General features: G+C 35.5%; 1 protein-coding gene across 6 annotated transcripts in view; it reads right to left on the bottom strand.

Annotated features, from left to right (window-relative positions):
* Window positions 1–19,057, bottom strand: part of VPS8 (VPS8 subunit of CORVET complex) — a 277,646-nt gene that overhangs the window by 135,328 nt on the left and 123,261 nt on the right. For all 6 annotated transcript variants that reach the window (XM_082461426.1, XM_082461424.1, XM_082461428.1 and 3 more), the window contains exons 28-33: window positions 16,739–16,810; window positions 10,623–10,742; window positions 9,493–9,549; window positions 6,070–6,152; window positions 5,253–5,337; window positions 4,273–4,371 (exon numbers count right to left, since the gene is read on the bottom strand). In XM_082461426.1, the coding sequence (XP_082317552.1) occupies window positions 4,273–4,371; window positions 5,253–5,337; window positions 6,070–6,152; window positions 9,493–9,549; window positions 10,623–10,742; window positions 16,739–16,810 (516 nt within the window). The remainder of the gene's footprint in view (window positions 1–4,272; window positions 4,372–5,252; window positions 5,338–6,069; window positions 6,153–9,492; window positions 9,550–10,622; window positions 10,743–16,738; window positions 16,811–19,057) is intronic.

The raw sequence follows: 19,057 nt of genomic DNA, 5'->3' as shown, positions 1-19,057 counted from the left end.
GGATAAACAGATATATCCTACTATATATAAGATAAATATCAAGGACCAACTATATAGCATAGGGAACTATATTCAAATATAGTTTATATATTCAAATATATTAAAATATCTTGTAATAACCTATAATGGAAAAGAATCTGAAAAAGAAAAAAAATATATATATATATAACTGAATCACTTTGCTGTACACCTGAAACATTGTAAATCAACTATACTTCAATTTTTAAAAAGGAGGAATAAAAGGAAAAAAACTGTTGCTGGAGAACTGGGCATCCATATGTTAAAAAATTAATTGGATCCCCACCTCAAATCATATACAAAAGTGCTTTCAGGTGGATCTAAGATGTATAGATGAAACAAAACACAAGAAAGCTTTTAGACAATAATATAGGACTTCTTCAGTACCGAAGGAAAAAATTGATTATTTTGACTACTTAAAAAAAAAAACAAAACTTTTCTTAAAAAGGACCATAGAAAAAAAGCCACAGAGTAGAAGATATTTGCAACATGCATCACTGAAAAAAAGACTAACATCCAGAATACATAAAGAACTCCTACATCAGTGAGTACAAGATACATTCTAACAGAAAAATGGGCAAAAGACTTGAACAGGGACATCACAGAAAGGAAATTTAAACGGCCAATACATACGAATCTATCAATCCCATTAGTAATTAAGGATATGTAAATTTAAAACATAATGAAATATCATTATTCATCCACTAGATAGACAAAATTTTAAACTCAAGCAAGAATATAGAGTCAATGGAAAAATCTCACACAATGCTGGCATCTGCTTAAGTTTAATATATTTATCCCAGTTAACTGGCAACTACAGACCCTTGAACAGAGATTATCAAATGTTAACATGCATCAAAATCACCAGGAGGGCTTGTTAAAATATACTGCTGGGCCCTGCCCCCAGAGTTTCTGATTCAGTAGGTCTGAGGTGAAGACTTAAACTGCATTTCTATCAAGTTCTCAGCTGATGCTGTAATGCTGTACCAGGGATCAAACTGAGAACCACTGTTCTAGAGAAATGCATGTGGTAGCTGTGTTCAAGATGCATATGTAAGAATGATCCTGGATGGACTACTTTTAATAGTCAAAAACTAGAAACAACTGAAATGTCCATTAACAGTAGAATGGATAGACTGTGATATACTTGTAAAATTTAACACTATACAGTAATAAAAATGAACTAGCTACAAACAAAATGTATAAATTTCTCAAAATATTGAGAAAAAGAAAATAGAGTATAACTTCATTTATATAAAGTTCATAAACAGGCAAAACAAAAATACATATTTTTAGGGGTGCAGGCAGGTGCAACAATAATATATAAAAGTGCAATAAATTATCAGAAGAACGAGGATAATGAATATATTAGTAAGGCAGTGAATTGTGATAAGCAAAGGATACATGGGAATAGCCTGGGATACTGGAAATAACTCTATTTCTGGGATGCTGGCTTCTTAATTTTTTATTAAACTGTACTTTTATGCACTTTTTTGTTTCTTTTTTTATATTTCAAAATCAAAAATATTGTAAAAAATCTCATGAAACGTGTGTTGTCCATATTGGAAAAACCATCTTTACCAGAGATTCTTTACCTGAAATCTACAGACCCAATCTAAGAATGGCTTTTAGGGAGTCTGTGGACCCCTGAAATAGCAAACAAAGTTATGCGTCTGAGCACATGCACAATACTATGAGGCACAGGTCCAAATCTTTCACTAGATTCTCAAAAGAGGTCTATAACCCCCAAAGTGTTAGGAACCACTAATCTGTACACTATGTAGACTGTCTGAAAACTTTATTATGAGGACTTTCCCCCTACGTATTTAATGTTGATTTTATTTACATTACCAAAGCCACACAAGTCCTTCAAAAGAGTCTATAGATTTCTAATGTGGCCTTAAGAAGTGTTAAAAAGTTCAAGGTGAAGAAATGTGCAGATGTGGGAAAAAGAGCAGAAATAATTGCTGTGCAGCAACAATACTTCTTGCTTCTCCAGTATGAGTTTTCTGCTGAATAATTTGTTTGTTCATTGATTGATTCATCCTGTTTCACATTATGTGGAGACACAGCTTCATTTCTGGATGTCTGGAGTCCATGTGCTCAAACCACTGCATAATGCAGATGAAGTGAAATGAACAACGAGGCATAATGTAACTATGGAGACTTAAAGGGGATGATGAAAGGAAAAAGAATACAAAATGATTAGAGGAAAAAAAGATATAATTCAAAGTAGAAGAAGGTTTTCTTGGGTTCTTTCACCAAGATATATTGATCTTATTGTTAGCAGGAATACGATAAGACTAAATAAATAACATATATATGTTCTCAATCCAACAGATGAAAGTGTGGAAATTACTTCAGCCCACTGACTGTACCACCTTTCACACCAGATGTTTTACATAAGATGCTGTTCACATTTCTGATCTTTCTAAACGTTACAATTATCAGGAACTAAAAGTATTCACACTACATGCAATGCTTTCTCAAAGTTTCAGAGCTCTTATTATTTTTCATATGTAAAAAAATTTTTAAACGTTGCATAATCATATCTTTCACTACATCTCTAAACCCATCACCAGAAGTTACCTGATCCTTGCTACAAGGAGGAGGAGAGAAACTCTGTAGATATAAATGTTATTTCCAAAACCAGAATTACCTCAGCATCCTTCATTACTACTTTTTTTCAATAATTAGTGACCCAACTCAGGGTCACTACTGAATTGGGCGATTGGGATTGACATGTATACACTGATGTGTATAAAACTGATGACTAATAAGAACCTGCAGTATAAAAAAACAAACAAAACAACTAATACTAAACTTTCATTGGGTTATTTGTATGGAAATATGTTAATATAAATGTTTCAGACATTACATGAAATTTCTAAATATCTTATATGTTCTGGTATAATGTTATAAGTCATAATCCTAGTTATTACTTTAAAATGTATATCTCAGAAATAACTAATTTTCTTGTCAACTGCATTATTATGAACTTCCATCAAATCTTTAACCGTGGTCATTTTTAAGTCTTTTGTCATTTACAGACAGTTCTGGGTGTACTCTGATGCTTTTGCAAATATGTTCCTATAAAAGGGTTTCATCTTCAAGAAATTCATGGAAAAGACTCTGACAAGTACAGGTTTCTGGTAACTGACTATACTGCTGAACTGAATGAATAAGCATTTTCAGAACTCTAATGAAAAACTGATGAACTCATAAAAGTGCTAACAAAAGATCAAGATGAAAAAAAAAATTAATTACATGGGACTGAGTGAACTGATGAGGATGAGTATAATTTTTGTGACTTTCTGTTTGAATTAAAAAAAAAAAAAATCCCACAAGGACTCAGAGGCAAAGAATATACAAATCAATGTTCACTGCAAAGTAAAGGAGCTGCTACAGTGGAAGATTACTGGACTGAATGTCAATATTATGACATAGTATGAGTGTGTTTCGTGTTTGGTAATTGCAATCATTGTTGCTTTTGTTGTGGTCATCCATGTACAATGCTTGATGTCAGTCTATTTATCTCTTGTAAAAATAAAATACAGTGTGTGTGTGTGAAAAAAATTAGTGACCCATAATACAGAACAGATTAAAACAAATCTCTGGCTCTGTTGGTTTCTGAGGAATATTGTATTTATGAACCTAAAGAAACTAAAGTGAGGAGTGATTTTTTGGGCCTCTTTTTAGAATGCATTCTGATCACATGTTCATCACACACATATTTGTCTCTCCACTTAGGCATCTATAAGCAAGTTTTTAAAAAAGAACTTTTAGTTTCAAAGTCAGCTCTTGCATTCTTGTAAAACAGCATGCATAAACAAAATCAGAATCATCATCCTCTTACATAAGGAAGGGAAATACATCAGAGAGAACAACTCATTGCAGTAATGTTTCTAAAATTCCATCAGGTGACTAGGGGGAATGGTTCCGTCATGTAGTAGAGAAAAAGATCAGTAGTACTTTCAGAATTTCTAAGAACACTGTAAAAACCCACTAAAATTCCAGTTTGTCAACTAGCTGATTGAACATGAGTTATTTTCAGAAGTCATGATATAATAAATTGTATATGACATGGGTTTTACAAATACAAATGTGAGGTAGAATAAATTATCTGAAAAAGATGTTAATCCTCGAGCAAATCAATTTAATAATATAATACCTCCAACTGCTTAGTTAGAAAAACTTAATTTGGGAGATATCCATACAAATGGGAAAGTTTTAAAAATTCTGTTCAATCAGTACCTCAATATGATCCATTGCCTTCTGCCATACAGACTGCTTCTCCTCTGCACTGTGTCCAGGAATGGATAAGATATTGTGAATGTAGTTAAAGACTTCTTCCTGAAAAGCACAAGACAATATAATTCATTCATTCATTCACTCAAGCAATATTTAGTCACTATCTACTAACTGTACCAGTCTTGGTAAATATCTGTTATTTGGAGATGGAGAACCATTTGGAGATAATTAACTGATGGACGACTGACTTAAAAGAGAAAGAGTAATTGTTTAAAGTTTAGGGTAGATTCTTAGAAGTTGCAAATCTGTTCCAATTAATGTTAGTCTCAATTTCATTAATCTAACAGTGAATATCATTCTTTTGCTTTGGTGGTCTCTGTCCACATTCCCAATTTCATCTCAAATCACTTTTGCCCTCGCCCGTTATGCTCCATTTACAATGATCTAAGCTTCATTTACATGATCTCTATTCAGTTCCTTGAACAAGCCAAAAAATTTTCCCACCTCAAGATCTTTGCATATACTGTTCCTGATCCTGCAACATTTTTCTATTGGCTCTTGGCTTGACTGGCTTCTTCTCAAATTCCAAAACTCAGTTTTTAAGTCATTTTATCTGAGATTCCTTCCCTGGCTGCTCTGTATAAGTCAGTTTCCCCATTATCCTCTCATGTTGCACCCAGTTTCTCTAGCGCTCATCACAATTTATAACTAAATATTTGGTTTTCTTACTGTCCATCTCCATCACTAAACTATAAGTTATAAAATTACAGGAACTATATATCTGTTTTAATTATCAGTATATACTTGGCTAATAGCAGGCACTCAATGAAACCCTGTTGAATAATGAACAAAACTTTAAATCAGCAAACATATGTCCAAATATTTCTACTGAATAGTTACATCTACTGAATAGTTATTTCTTCTTGATAAGGGGAGGAGGGGGACTGAGTAAGAAAAAAGGGTAAAGCTGTCTCTTAACTCACCTCTCTTAGGGGGTCACGTAAGTAGCAATCAATAATTTTGTCATATTGGTGTTCTCGTTCATACATAAATTCACAAATTTGATAGCTAGAACATAAAAGGAAAAACTTCAGTGTACCAAACAGGCAGGTGGTTATTAGCTTATTGTTTCAAGACATTTGCTCAGGCATAGAGGTTAGTATTAAGGAAAATGAAAATAGTAGATGTGATTTCTATTGTTAAATGAAGTTATAGTACCTGCCATTCCTCTAAATATATGTTTAAGATGCTGCTGAATACTACGTTTATAAGAAATTTCAAAGCTGGGTACAAAATAAATGTTAAAGCAACAATGCGTCACATAAAAAATAGTTAATATATTACATATCAATATAATCAATTATATGAAATTTCCCTATTCAGAATTAAATATGTCAAATGAAATAGTCAACAAACTAAATAGTAGTGCTAACATATTGCATCTTATTTGCTATGTTAAATTCTGCATTGTTTATAATATATATAAGATAACTGTCAAAAATCTATGAAATACCATGGAAATTTTAAGTAAAAAAAACTACAATAATAAATCATAAGGCTGCTATTTCATTTTCACACTAAAATGTACAAGCACTTCAAATTTACTTGCTATTAATTTCTGCAAATCTAACTAATTTCTAGGCTTGAAAGGCAAAAACTTTTGCACCCAGATCTTTTTTGTTGTTACATGCATAACTTTTCTTTAAAAAATGGCAATGCATAAATAAACTGGGCTTCAAGTTAGAGAAATGTAATTTAATAGTTCTATGGGAACTAATACATGGCTTCAAAGCAACTTACAATTCTGCCTTTTCTGCCATACGGATGAGCCGACTCTCTTCAAATTGAACTATGCCTCCAGCCTGCAGCAATTCTAAAAGGACCTGAACATTTAAAATAAATGAGTAAAAACACTTTGGAATCTACTTTTATTTATTAGCTCTTTAAGGGTCCATTCAGCCACAGAAACCATACCATTTTTGCTTTTGTTTTACTATGTGCTGATGTTTCAGTTTGGCTTTCATGTATACAAGGGATTAGACTGCCATTATAATGTTGATCATATTGTATTTAAGTCTTACAAAAAGATAAACAGCTCTATTTTCAAACATGGAAGGAATGCAAAAGTGTTTGCAAACAAAGCCTTATTAGAACACCTAATTGACCCTCCACTAAGCTAAAAACGTCCATATGTATTCTTTCAATAAGTGAATTTTTGTCTGGTGCCTTTATGACTTATGGTTCTTTAAAATCTGTTGCCCACAGGTAGTATCCATGTTCACGTGTTAATGTTTCTAACTAAACTTGGGGTTTCTCACAGTATAGCATTATTCACAGGAGCTAAAAGGTGGAAACAACCCTAATGTCAATCAATGGATAAATGGATGAACAAAATATGGTATATACATATAATGGAATATTATTCATCCTTAAAAAGGAATGAAATTCTGACACATGCCACACATCGATAAACCTTAAAAACATTATGCTAAGTGAAATAAGTCACAAAAGGACACATAATGTATAATTCCACTTATACGAGGCACCTAAAGTAGTCAAATTCACAGAGACAGAAGGTTTAATAGTTGCCAGGGTGCTTGGGAGGGATAACGATGACTTACTGTTTAATGGGTACAGAGTTTCAGTTTGGGACTATAAAGTTCTGGAGACAGATGGTGGTGATGATTGCACAACAGTGAGATTATATTTAATGAGAATTGTACACTTAAAATGCTTAAAATGACAAATCGTATTGTGTATATATATTTGACCACAATAAAAAAAACAACGAAAAATGCTGGGGTTCATATAATTAATCTTTACCACACTAAGTAGCTGAATAAAAAAAGGTGACTAGGATGTTGAGATATCAATATTTTAAAATAAACCTGAAATATAATAGAATCACTACATAGTCATTAGAGCAATATGAGAAAGCTCTCTCCTATATTTAAGTTCAAGATCCAGAGTAACATGCCCTTTCTCAGAACTCCAGGAAACCATTTAACAAAGTATTTTTCTAACACAGGAAATTGATTACTTTCAAGTCAAATTTTTTTTAAAAGGCAGAAAAGAAATAAAACCTATCCTATCTTTACACTTCAGAACTCTAATTTAATCCATTTTGAGTATTATAATGTACTGCTATATAGAGCAATGATAGCGTGAACCCACCTGCTAGAAGCCTCAGTTTGGAATAACATAATCAACTGCCATTGCTGGAGCCAGTCTGAACCAACTTACTGAGCTGAAACTGACTGTTAACTTTTCAGGAATTTTGTAAGCCGGTGGTTAAATACAGGCATTGTTAAAAATTAAATTATATAAACCTACAATTAAATAAATTAAAAGTGAAGGTAGTCAATACCCACACTCACCACTTCCTAATTATTTTACTACATTTTACTGTGTATGCTCTCAAGGTTAGTTACTGTAGCCGTATCTGTATGGTGGAAATATTACATAAGTGTGTGGTATGGTGCATCTCTCCCCAGTTCCATGTGCTGGGTGACATCATGCTGGTAGACTGAAGTCAGCCATGGTGGGAATACTTACACCATGGAAACCGGCAAATGCTGTAAATCAGGGCTTGTTACATTTTCAAAGGGTTATAAAACAAACAAACAAAGAAGAATATGTGACAGAGACTATATGTGACCCATAAAGCCTAAAATATTTACTTTCTGGTCCATTACAGAAAAAGCGTGCCTATTTCTGGTTAAGAAAGTGATGGAGATAATGTTAATAAGATAGTCAAACTTAAAAGTGTGCATGTCAGAGACATTACACTATAAATAGCACAAAAAAATTAAGGAATTATTTTCCAGTATTCAAAACTGTTATCCGATTCAGCAAAGAAGTCACAACACTGATGAATGAAGTTCTGACATGCTTTCACTGTTGCACTTTCATCTTATTCACTTTAATAAATGAAAACATCAACCAACGTTCATATCAGTGCGAACCAGTTGTTAAACTTTTATCAGCATACTACTGGAAAATATTCAAATATATTGCATAAACAAATTTTGATATATGACAAACAGTACAAGAGAAAGAGTGCTGGATTAGAAGGGAAGGAATTGAGTTCTAATCTCATTTATGACCTTGAGCAATTTACTTCATCAGTTTTCTTTCTATTTTCTAAAATGAGTTGGGGAAAAAACCCCAGATAAGCTCAAAGGGGACTCCCAATAATAGATTACTACATTATGATTACTTTTAAAGGTTTGGCTTTTACATTTAGGTTTGGTTTTTATTTTTGTTTTATTTAGTAATTTACATAAGAAGTTCTTATCATTTTATATAGCAACACCATGCATAACATGTTTCACTTTTCCTGCCAACAGAGAAATAGGGGCAAAATGAGGGATCCACATTACTATTTGTATTCAGTATAATTTAAGAGACAATCATAATTTTAGCAGCTGTTCTCTTCCCTAAGACAGTCTGCAGCAGTCACAGGGCCACAGCTGTGCAGAGAAAGGGTTCGCTGTTGTGATCCTATATTCTTTATCTGAGTCTCAACCTCTGGCCTGGCATATATTACCATAAAAAAATCAGCATAGCTCTCAAAGCACTTAATTTTTGTAGCTTACTTAGCTGACAAAGTCTTGCTATCAATTTTATCAATTTTAAATAGACTGCCTCTCTTAGTACTCACAATTACAATGGGCACGCTTTTAAGAAATCCTACTCCTAGAAAGGACCCTCAAGAAAGTGGCTAAGTAGAAAGAAGTGGTAATCAGTTTCTTTCTCACAGTGATTAGTGGAGAGACAGATGGATTCTAGTCTCCAGAAATGTTGAGCACTAGTGCAGTGGCACTCCCAAAAGCTGAGTGTTCCAATACTCAGGATCCTGAAGCCTTTCTGGTTCACGGCCATAGCAGCTAGAAGTGGTTACCAGCTTAATGACACTGGTGGAAAGCAGCATACAACAGGTGCCAACTGTTGCTCATGAAGGAGAAGGATAAAGTTTATATTCTCTCTGATGTCATGTTGAATGCAAGACAGGTCCAGTCTGCCTAAGAATTTAGTTTGATTGAGGTTCAAACTAACAACCATCCACACTATTTTCTGGTTGCCACTGTCTAGCTTAGTATTAGGGTTTGGCACAAGTCATTTTCCCCTTATGTCTAGTGAGGTCTAGTACAGAAAGGTTCTTTCTGGCTTACTCTGTCTTCTTTCCCATTCTTTAGCAAGATGAGTTCCAGTAGTTCATACCTGCTGTCTTTCTGAGTGTCGGGAGTCATCGTCAGGACTACAGAGGAATTCAAGGACCTGGTCAAAGAAAAGGTATTTTTTTTATTGGATACCAGCATGCATGCCACACCACTGTCATAATGAAAACCATTACTACCCTTTCTATATCACCAATTCATTCACACTCGGCTCAACGAACACCACAGGTATATGGTATCTTCTCAACTGATTGGCCTAGTAGATGACACAGCAGGCTTCAGGTATGCTAACAATTTAATATATACCTTATACACATTTCTTTGCTGTTTAGAAACATGACTGGAAGCCAGCATCATCTATATACCTTAACTTTAAGATCCTCAACACCGTGGACCACACAAAGCATGGACTTTGGAGTCAGGCCACTTGAATTTGAATCCTAACCTTATTAACACTTAACAACAATATTTATTGCTAATAATAACACTTATTAAGTATGACCTTGGATGAGTGACTTAACCTCTCCAGGTTTTAGTTTCCTCATTTGCAAAATGGGAGTAATAACTATACCAATTTCAGAGCTACTGGGAGTATGGAGTTAATACATACATATAAAACTTCGGAACAGAGCATGGCACTATGAAGTGCTCAATAAACGCTGGTCATTATTAGCAACTTTCTCCAGATAAAAAGTATTTTCTTTGCCACCTGTGGCTTTGTGGAGATATTTAACTGGGATTAGGAAATACCTTCACAGTTAAAGTCATTTGTAAGTAAATTCAGATCTTCTAAAAGTAATCTCTCCTCCAGATGCTCAACATCATAGTCTTACTACCAGTGAGATGGGTGATTATTAAACTGAAAAATTCTTAAGCCAAGAATTCTAGGCAATTTAGAAAAACAGAATAATTGGGAGAACAGAATCTATGTAAACCAATCTCCACAAACCATACTCCCATGATACCAAATTACTAGGCAGTCATACTACCCAAACACAACATTAAAAAAAAAAAAAAAAACTAATTTAGATCCAAACTGAAAGGTGAAAAAGCTTCTATCTGGTAAGACACTTACCCAATAGGCTATTATATTAAGAAACCATGTAATCCAGTGAATTTTTCTATGAACAGTAAATAAAAACAATTCTAGTTCTTATGGTTAAAGACACTCACCTGATCAAAAAGGGTTCTGTTTACAAACAAGGTATTGTCAGGCTTTGCAAGCTGCCGGGCAAGGAAGGTAAAGAGACACCCTACTTGTGAGGGAGTAAAATCTGAATTCTCCACCATAACCTGATGAGCAAAAGAGACCATTTATTCAATATGCCATCTGGTTTGACACAGAAAAATAAATAATTAGAAGCTGGGGGAAGCCTCAGTACTAAAGACTCAAAGATTCTTTTATTGGCTATGTAACAACTGAGTTCAATACCATTTAGAGAAGGGGCACAACTACTTGAACACCCTGAAAGCATTTTAGTAATTTTTGGCATAATTTTAGGCACAAGTTGGATAAGAACTGAATTGTTAGAGAGGTGGATTTCAAAGAAATATTAATCATGTTTCCCTCTTGAATTCTTTTTTTTTTTTTTTTTTAATGAAAGCTTCTTTATTCATTTATTTATTTTTAGCTGTGCTGGGTCTTCGTTTCTGTGCAAGGGATTTCTCTAGTTGCGGCGAGCGGGGGCCACTCTTCATCGCGGTGCGCGGGCCTCTCACTGTCGGGGCCTCTCCTGTTGCGGAGCACAGGCTCCAGACGCGCAGGCTCAGTAGCTGTGGCTCACGGGCTTAGTTGCTCCGCGGCATGTGGGATCTTCCCAGACCAGGGCTCGAACCCGTGTCCCCTGCATTGGCAGGCAGATTCTCAACCACTGCGTCACCAGGGAAGCCCTCTCTTGAATTCTTAAAAGAGAATCTAAAGTTAATTTAAATTAAAAGTAATCTTATTAAAAAGTTGTCCACCAACACAGGAAGAAGGGAGTTGCTCTGGGGTTTAAAAGTAAGATAACTTGAGAGTGAAAGTATCCCAGAAAAGAACTCAGCCAGCCCACGAAAAAATGAAGTGAACGGCTTCTGCCTTGTCTATAAGCAGTTTGTTGAACAGATGGTTTCATATAACAGGCTCTTTGCAACCACACACAGTTACCAAGTCATAATCAGTCCTCTGATTTAAGTGACCTCTCATCTCCTGAGTACCTACTACTATGAGTAAGATGCTATGGTAGAAGCCTTCAAGGGAATTATGAACCAGAAGGCAAGGTGAGACAGGTAAACAACTCTTAAATAAAAAGCATAATGTGATCAATCAGCACTATTATAAAGGAACAAATGACTACGGAAGCACAGTGGGAGAAATTTAGTTCAACTGGTTAGAGAAGAAATTTGAAAAAAAAAAGAGAAAACTAGCTTTTAAACTAAGCTTTAAAGCCCACGTGGAACCCATGACAGGGGGAAATGTCAGGAGAAAGAGCAGCCCAGGCAGAGAGAAGAGTAGGGGCAAAAGCATGAACACAGGAAAATACAAGTTTGTCTGGAGAAACTGTGTTTCATTAGAATGCAGCAGCATGCATGAGGAGGGAGAAATTAGATCGAAAGGAAAGATTAGGCCTCCAATGTCATTCTAAGGAATGTAGAATTTATTCCACCAAAAACTGAGGAGTTTCTAAAGGGGCAATGAGGAGAGCTGATCATGATCAGCACTGTGCTTAAGAAAATTACCCCATCAGCAGTGTTTAGGATTAAATAACAGAAGCAAGAGATAAAAGGTAGAGAGACCAAGATGCATGTGACTTCAGGGGTCCAAGGGAGAGACAGAGGGGTTCAGAACAATGCAGTGATAATGAACAGGGAAGGAGAAACAGATGCAAAAGACACTGCAGAGAGAGAGGAGACAGGGCAAGTATTCACATGTGTGGAAACATGTGGCTAAAGGAGGAATGAAAAATGGCAGGTCTTGAGCCTGACAGGCAGGGAGGAGAATGATGCCATTAACAAAGAGGGAGAATGAAAAAGTATGGGAAGGAAGACCAGGTATTGTTTTGGACTAGATGAATTTATGGAGGCAACTCTAAAACAAATTAGGGAATAGTACCCCATCTCACCTAGAGAAAAGTCCTAAGTTCCCTCCTTTCATTTTCCGTTCAAAGATGAAGTATAAGATTTCTCCTATAAAACATTCCCTTGGGGCCGAGCTTTTAGCCTACCTTTTCTTATTTTGCTAAGCACTATGTCCCTTTCTCTTTTTTACCATGCCTGCTTTTAATCCAGCAGTCACAGCTTGCTCAAGTGCATAATTAATCATTACTAGAGTATGAGGATATTTCAAGTTGTAATCTGTGTGTGTATCTAAATTCCAATTTATAATATTCAAAGAGCTTTCTATAGCTTTAAAATACCCAGTCATCACTCCCTTTCAGTGTGCAGGTCCTTTCCTAGGACCCAACTCTCAGGGCCCAACCAGTGCCCTTCTCTGCTTTTAGCTCTTCCTTTTGCTCTGAAGTGTAATTTTAACTATCTGATCCTAGAAACACCTTCAAAGGAAACAGTTCTAACTCACAGCCCATTCCCTTGCCACCTCAGCAAGTTATCATCCTAGAAATTTTAGCTTCTTTTCATTCCCTCTATGACTGATTTCAGAGACCATGCTTACAAAATTTTCTGAGCAATCTTATAAAAAGTCACAAATTAACAGCTTTCCCCCTCTATATCTGCAGCCATTCAGCACCCATGATAATGCCTGAGGTTTGATGCTCACTCACCTGTTCTCTGGTCCTTGCCTATGCTCCCTCAGAAAAACACTTTAACAAATGAGTACAACTCTATCACCAGAAATGAGAAAATAATCTCAAAAGTTCATTCTTCATTGACCCTAGGTAAATACTATCAAAACAACATACAAGATGCAGCCACTATGGAAAACAGTATGGAGGTTCCTTAAAAAAACTAAAAATAGAGCTACCATATGAGCCAGCAATCCCACTCCTGGACATGTATCTGGAAAAAATGAAAACTCTAATTCAAAAAGATACATGCACCCCAATGATCACAGCAGCACTATTTACAATAGCCAAGACACGGAAGCAACCTAAGTGTCCACCAACAGACAAATGGCTTTAGAAGATGTGGTTTATATACGTAACGGAGTATTACTCGGCCATAAAAAAGAATGAAATAACGCCATTTGCAGCAAACATTGATGGAACTAGAGAATACTATACTTTAGTGAAGTAATCCAGAAAGACAAATATTATATGATATCACTTATATGTGGAATCTAAAAAATAATACAAATGAAGAGATTCACAGGTATAGAAAACAAACTTACGGTTACCTATGGGAAAAGGGGGGGGAGGGGTCAATCAGGAGTATGAGGTCAATGGATACAAACTACTATACTTAAAACAGATAAGCAATAAGAATTTACTGTATAGCACAGAGAACTATATTCAGTATCTTGTAATAACCTATAATGGAAAATAACCTGAAAAAAAAAAAATATATATATATAAAAAACTGAATCACTTTGCTGTACACCTGAAACTAACACAATATTGTAAATCAACTCTACTTCAATTAAAAAATATATATATACAAGAGCACAATTCACCAACAGTAAGAGTTTAAGTACTTCATGGAGCTTTATTTCCTTCATTTGGATCATTCTTCCAACTTAGTACATTTTTATTTTTATTTTTTTTAAATTTATTTATTTTTATTTATTTTTATTTTTGGCTACGTTGGGTCTTCATTGCTGTGTGTGGGCTTTCTCTAGTTGAGGCGAGCGGGGGCTACTCTTTGTTGCAGTGTGCCAGCTTCTCATCGCGGTGGCTTCTCTTGTTGCGAAGCACGGGCTCTAGGTGTGCGGGCTTCAGTAGTTGTGGCTCATGGGCTCAGCAGTTGTGGCTCGTGGGCTCAGTAGTTGTGGCTCGTGGGCTCTAGAGCGCAGGCTCAGTAGTTGTGGCACACAGGCTTAGCTGCTCCATGGCATGTGGGATCTTCCCAGACCACGGCTTGAACCTGTGTCCCGTGCATTGGCAGGTGGATTCTTAACCACTGCACCACCAGGGAAGTCCCTTAGTACAGTTTTAAATTCAAATTCTAATTCAATCAACTTGCAAACATTTCTTGAACATTTACCAGGTTGCAGGCATTATGCTGGACATATTTCTGTTTCTGGGCATGTTAAAACAATGACCAAAAAAAAAAAAATCCTTACAGTTGCTACCTACAGGAAATTCATTCCAGGTAGGAAAATATACATGTAAACGATTACTATAGTGTGCCAAGTGTAGCATGAAGTGTTACATGAACACAGAGAAGGGGCAAATAATCAAACTGGAAGTGTGAGACAGGGTTCTAAAAGTTTCTCATGGATGATATTTGAGTTATGTCTTGGAAAATGGCTAGGAATTTGCCAGGCAGGGAAAGGGAAAGAAAAGGCATGGTGGAATAAAAGAAAACTCACACAAAGAACATAAGCTGTAAAGGTGACACAGAAAGTTCACTGAATTCCAACAATTTAAAACTGTTGAGAAGGGAGTCCCCTGGTGGCCTAGTGGTTAGGATTCTGGGCTTTCACTGCCGTGGCCCAGGTTCAATCCCTGGTTGGGGAACTGAGATTTTGCAAGCTGTGCAGTGTGGCCAAAACAAACAAAAAACAAAATAACAAAAACAAACCAAAAAACAAAACTGTTGAGGAGTTCATAATACAGAATGGTGGTGGGGGTGGTGGTGGTGGTGGTGAGGAGGGTCAGAGAGGGGAGCGGTTATAGAGAAGTAGTCAGGGACCAGAAAATATAGAAGCATCTTGGATGTCGTGTTAAACAGTTTAGATGGGTATGGCAGAAACTAGTACTTGTGCTCCAACATCTGTTCCTTCCTTCTAATTTAGAAACAGAACTCCTCATTTTTAGCTAAACACATGGCCACTCACAAAATAGAGTACATTTCTCAGTCTCTCTTAGCATCTAAGGGGCCATATATCTAAGTTCTGATTAACATGATATAAGCAGAATTGAAGTACACAACTTCTAAAAAATTTTCTGAAAGAAAGAGAACACTTTCTTCTTCATCTCTTTCTGCATTCAGGCTGGCTAGAATGCAGAGGTGATGGCTGGAGCCTCAGCAGCCATTTTGGACCAAAAGACACAAACCACATACTAAGAATAACAGCAGTAAGACAGCAGGAATGTACATCACTGATAAGTTTGTGAAGCTACTCTACTAGATCAGGTTGCCTACCCTCCAGACTTATAGGAGAAAACTAAATTTCCATAACAAGCTATTATTATTTTGAACTTTCTCTCACAGCAGAACTTAATTTCAACTGAGCCAAGGGGGAGCCATAGAGGAATATTAGGTCGAGGAGAGGTAAGATCATGAATTAAAGAAGGACAAGAATAAGACCATTTGGGAAGGTATTTTGGAAATCTAGGTGAATATTCTCCATACTAGCCACCTGGATCAAACTGGCATTATTTGGGAGCTTAGCAATTCTATTCTCTTATTCATCACTGCCTATCTTACAAGGTCAATAAATAGCTCAAATGAGATCATGTATATAAATGAGCTTTGAAAATTATGAAGAACTATTATAAATGTAATTAATGCATTAATGTTATGCACAACTAGAGAATATTTTAATTTTAGTCTCTTGTCCAAAATAAACTAAAAGTTACTAAGAGGATGAAATCTCCATTTTATAGCCAAATGAACAGGACGAAAATTCTAAGCTTTCAACTACAAGAAGAAACTGGCATGGCTGAAGCTGTGCAGATGGACAGAAAAAGAATCATTCACTAGCAACAGTATGAATCTCAAAATAGCTTTCAACTGAATCTAGTTAGATTTAGATTGGGATGATCATCTCTGTGTGCCTCAAATCATTCTTAAGTGTCACCGTCATCTCAGTTCCATGGCAAAACTATGTATGGCACTACCTTAGCAACACAGTGGTGTTGGTATGAGACAGAAGGAGACTCTTCACATTAATTATTTCTCAAAGCATTCTGAAGTTAGTCTCCATTACTGAATGTAATCATACTAATATAGGAATTATCACAATATGCATTTCTCAAGAGTAGCACTCTGTAGCTGAGATACATTATATTTTTTGAATGAATGCTTTGTCTTCAAAAGCTGAATAAAGTACTAAGACATCATAATAAAATTTTTAAATGATTGCAACATATTACTTTATTAAACAAGAATATTTTGGAGCCTGCTATCAAATAATTCAGTTTTCTTAATATAAACATCAATACAAAGACATGTATTCTTTGAATACTTACTTTCAACAAAATATCCACAATACGTTGTTGATATTCTACAGCTTGCTTGTCATTTTTAAAATCTTCAAAAGTCTGAAAGGGAAAAAGAAATTTTAAAAAAGTAAGTATTATTTGGAAATTTTAGAAGGAAACATGATATTAAATTCTTGTTAATAGTCAGGTAAACTCCAAATAAGGTAACCACTCCTCATCAGGTTTTTCCTGATATACCTTTAATAAGTTATTTTTAGTGAGTTAAATAGAAAGCTACAGTATTCAGTATTGCATAGCATTCTGAATAAATAAAAAGTATAAACATATAGTGATTATTATATAGCCAAAAAGTGACTCAGGAAAGGAAGGCAAAGTTTACAGGCAACAAAAAAGAAAGAACACTAATGGCAAGAGGCAATTTGTGAGCAAGGGTTTGAAAAGGATGAAATATATGTTACATGCTCAGCCATCATTCCGTCCATGCTATTTGGAAATAATAACTGAAATACAGTTTGTTAACTGTCATGAAAAATAATTTTCATGATTTCCATGACAACGTGGAAAAAATGATGCTCAACAATAGATATTTTTAAAAATTATTACGGTAAAACTGTCACAATGTTAAAAACCTCAAGGATACATACAAAGAACAGGCATTCTATTTTCAAAACACTGCCAAGTACAGCATTTTTGATTTTATGCCCCTGCTCAAGTACAGCCAAATATATTTTGAACAGAACATGCACCCACGTATATGACAGCACCAGATTCTGAAAATACCTAGAAGCTCCAGGATGCATATATGAAGAAATTGAAATTATATTCACTATAAAAAAATTTAAATGAAAATATTTACTGAATAATAAGAATGATGAAAGACTTGAAGATCTGCCTATGGTTTTCACTTAGCACATTTGGCCCTTAGTAATGTTTAAATCCACACAGCAATAATTTACTGCTTACGATCCTGAAGCAAAAAAATAGACTACATATTGTCCCAATAGATTAATAAAGAATTTCAAAGCCACAAACTTTCAAGACTACATCATAGTTACATTCAAACCAGAATACTTGCTGTTCTTTAAATGGGCCCTGAGCTTCCCGAGCTTCTCCAAAGTACTTCGGCTCGTGCTGTTCTCTTACCAGCATGTCCTTCCTTCCCTTTTCTTGTCTGACACACAGTAAGCGCTTAAAACAACGACTACTGATTTGTCCAGTTAATTACAGAGGAAAATAAAATCTTTAAAAAAAATTTCTTCTTCAACTAGAATCCTTTGCTGCCAGTTAGTTAAGAAAAGCTTAAATGAGTTACCTAGGGGACTTGTAGGAACTCTAAATCTGGAAAGCTCAAACAGAGGGTATTTTGATGCTTACACGGGTTAAATATGACCTGGCCTGAAGACAGAAAGATGGTCTAGAAAGTCTCTCAGTTCTAAGGTTTATGAGAACAACAAACACGCACACACTCACACAAATGCACACACCCCCTTCCCAGGGCATGTGGCCAAAATGAGATGTCACTCTGCTGTCACAGAGACAAGGTACTATCTGCTAATACAACTGCTATTCAGCTAAACACAAAACCACGGAGAATTAACATATGTATTAAACAACTACAGCATTGACAGCAAGTAAAAAAGAATTTCCGTATCGACTTTCCTTTTGGCAGCATGTATTCACTGCTTTGAAACACATATTGCAAGTTTACTTCTGTAAACATAATTAAGTGGTGATATACTTTCTTATGAATGTTGTGATACACATAATGACATATTTTGATTGTAGTTAACAGCTGCCACCAAAATGGCACATTTATGTTAAAACATTATCATTCCACAAAGATGCTTCTAATTATACAATGCTTATTAGAGGAATAACATGCAATGGTGTCCTAATGGAGAATGACACGGTTTGTGAAGTGCAAAGGTAGACCTAAAATTCAAGTCCAAAGTCACCTGTGAATTTGGTCATACAAACTTCTTTCTGTAGCCCCTTAAAAACTATTATAGGGTTTCTGTAAGATAATGATAGTTGGCTAAAGCCTGATCCAGGGGTCAAGAAACATTCTCTGTAAAGGGCCAGAGAGAAAATATTTTACGTTTTGTGGGCTACATGTGGTTTGTACGACACAGTCTTCTTCTGTTTTTATAACCTTCAAAAATAAAAAATAAAAAAAATACTCTTAGCTCACACAAGCCAGAGGCCAAATGGAGCTGGATTTGGTCTACAGACTGTGGTTTGTGAACCCCTGACCTAACAGCTTCACACATCTCCCAATAAGATACGTGTATGTAGAAAAGAACAAAAAGAATCACCCACAACCCAGGCTAATGGGAAAACCAGAAG

The sequence above is a fragment of the Balaenoptera physalus genome (assembly GCF_965194825.1).
Source record: "Balaenoptera physalus genome assembly, chromosome: 4".
Classification (NCBI taxonomy): domain Eukaryota; kingdom Metazoa; phylum Chordata; class Mammalia; order Artiodactyla; family Balaenopteridae; genus Balaenoptera; species Balaenoptera physalus.
Note: the sequence above shows the minus strand (reverse complement) of the source record. Positions and strands in the feature narration are given on the sequence as shown.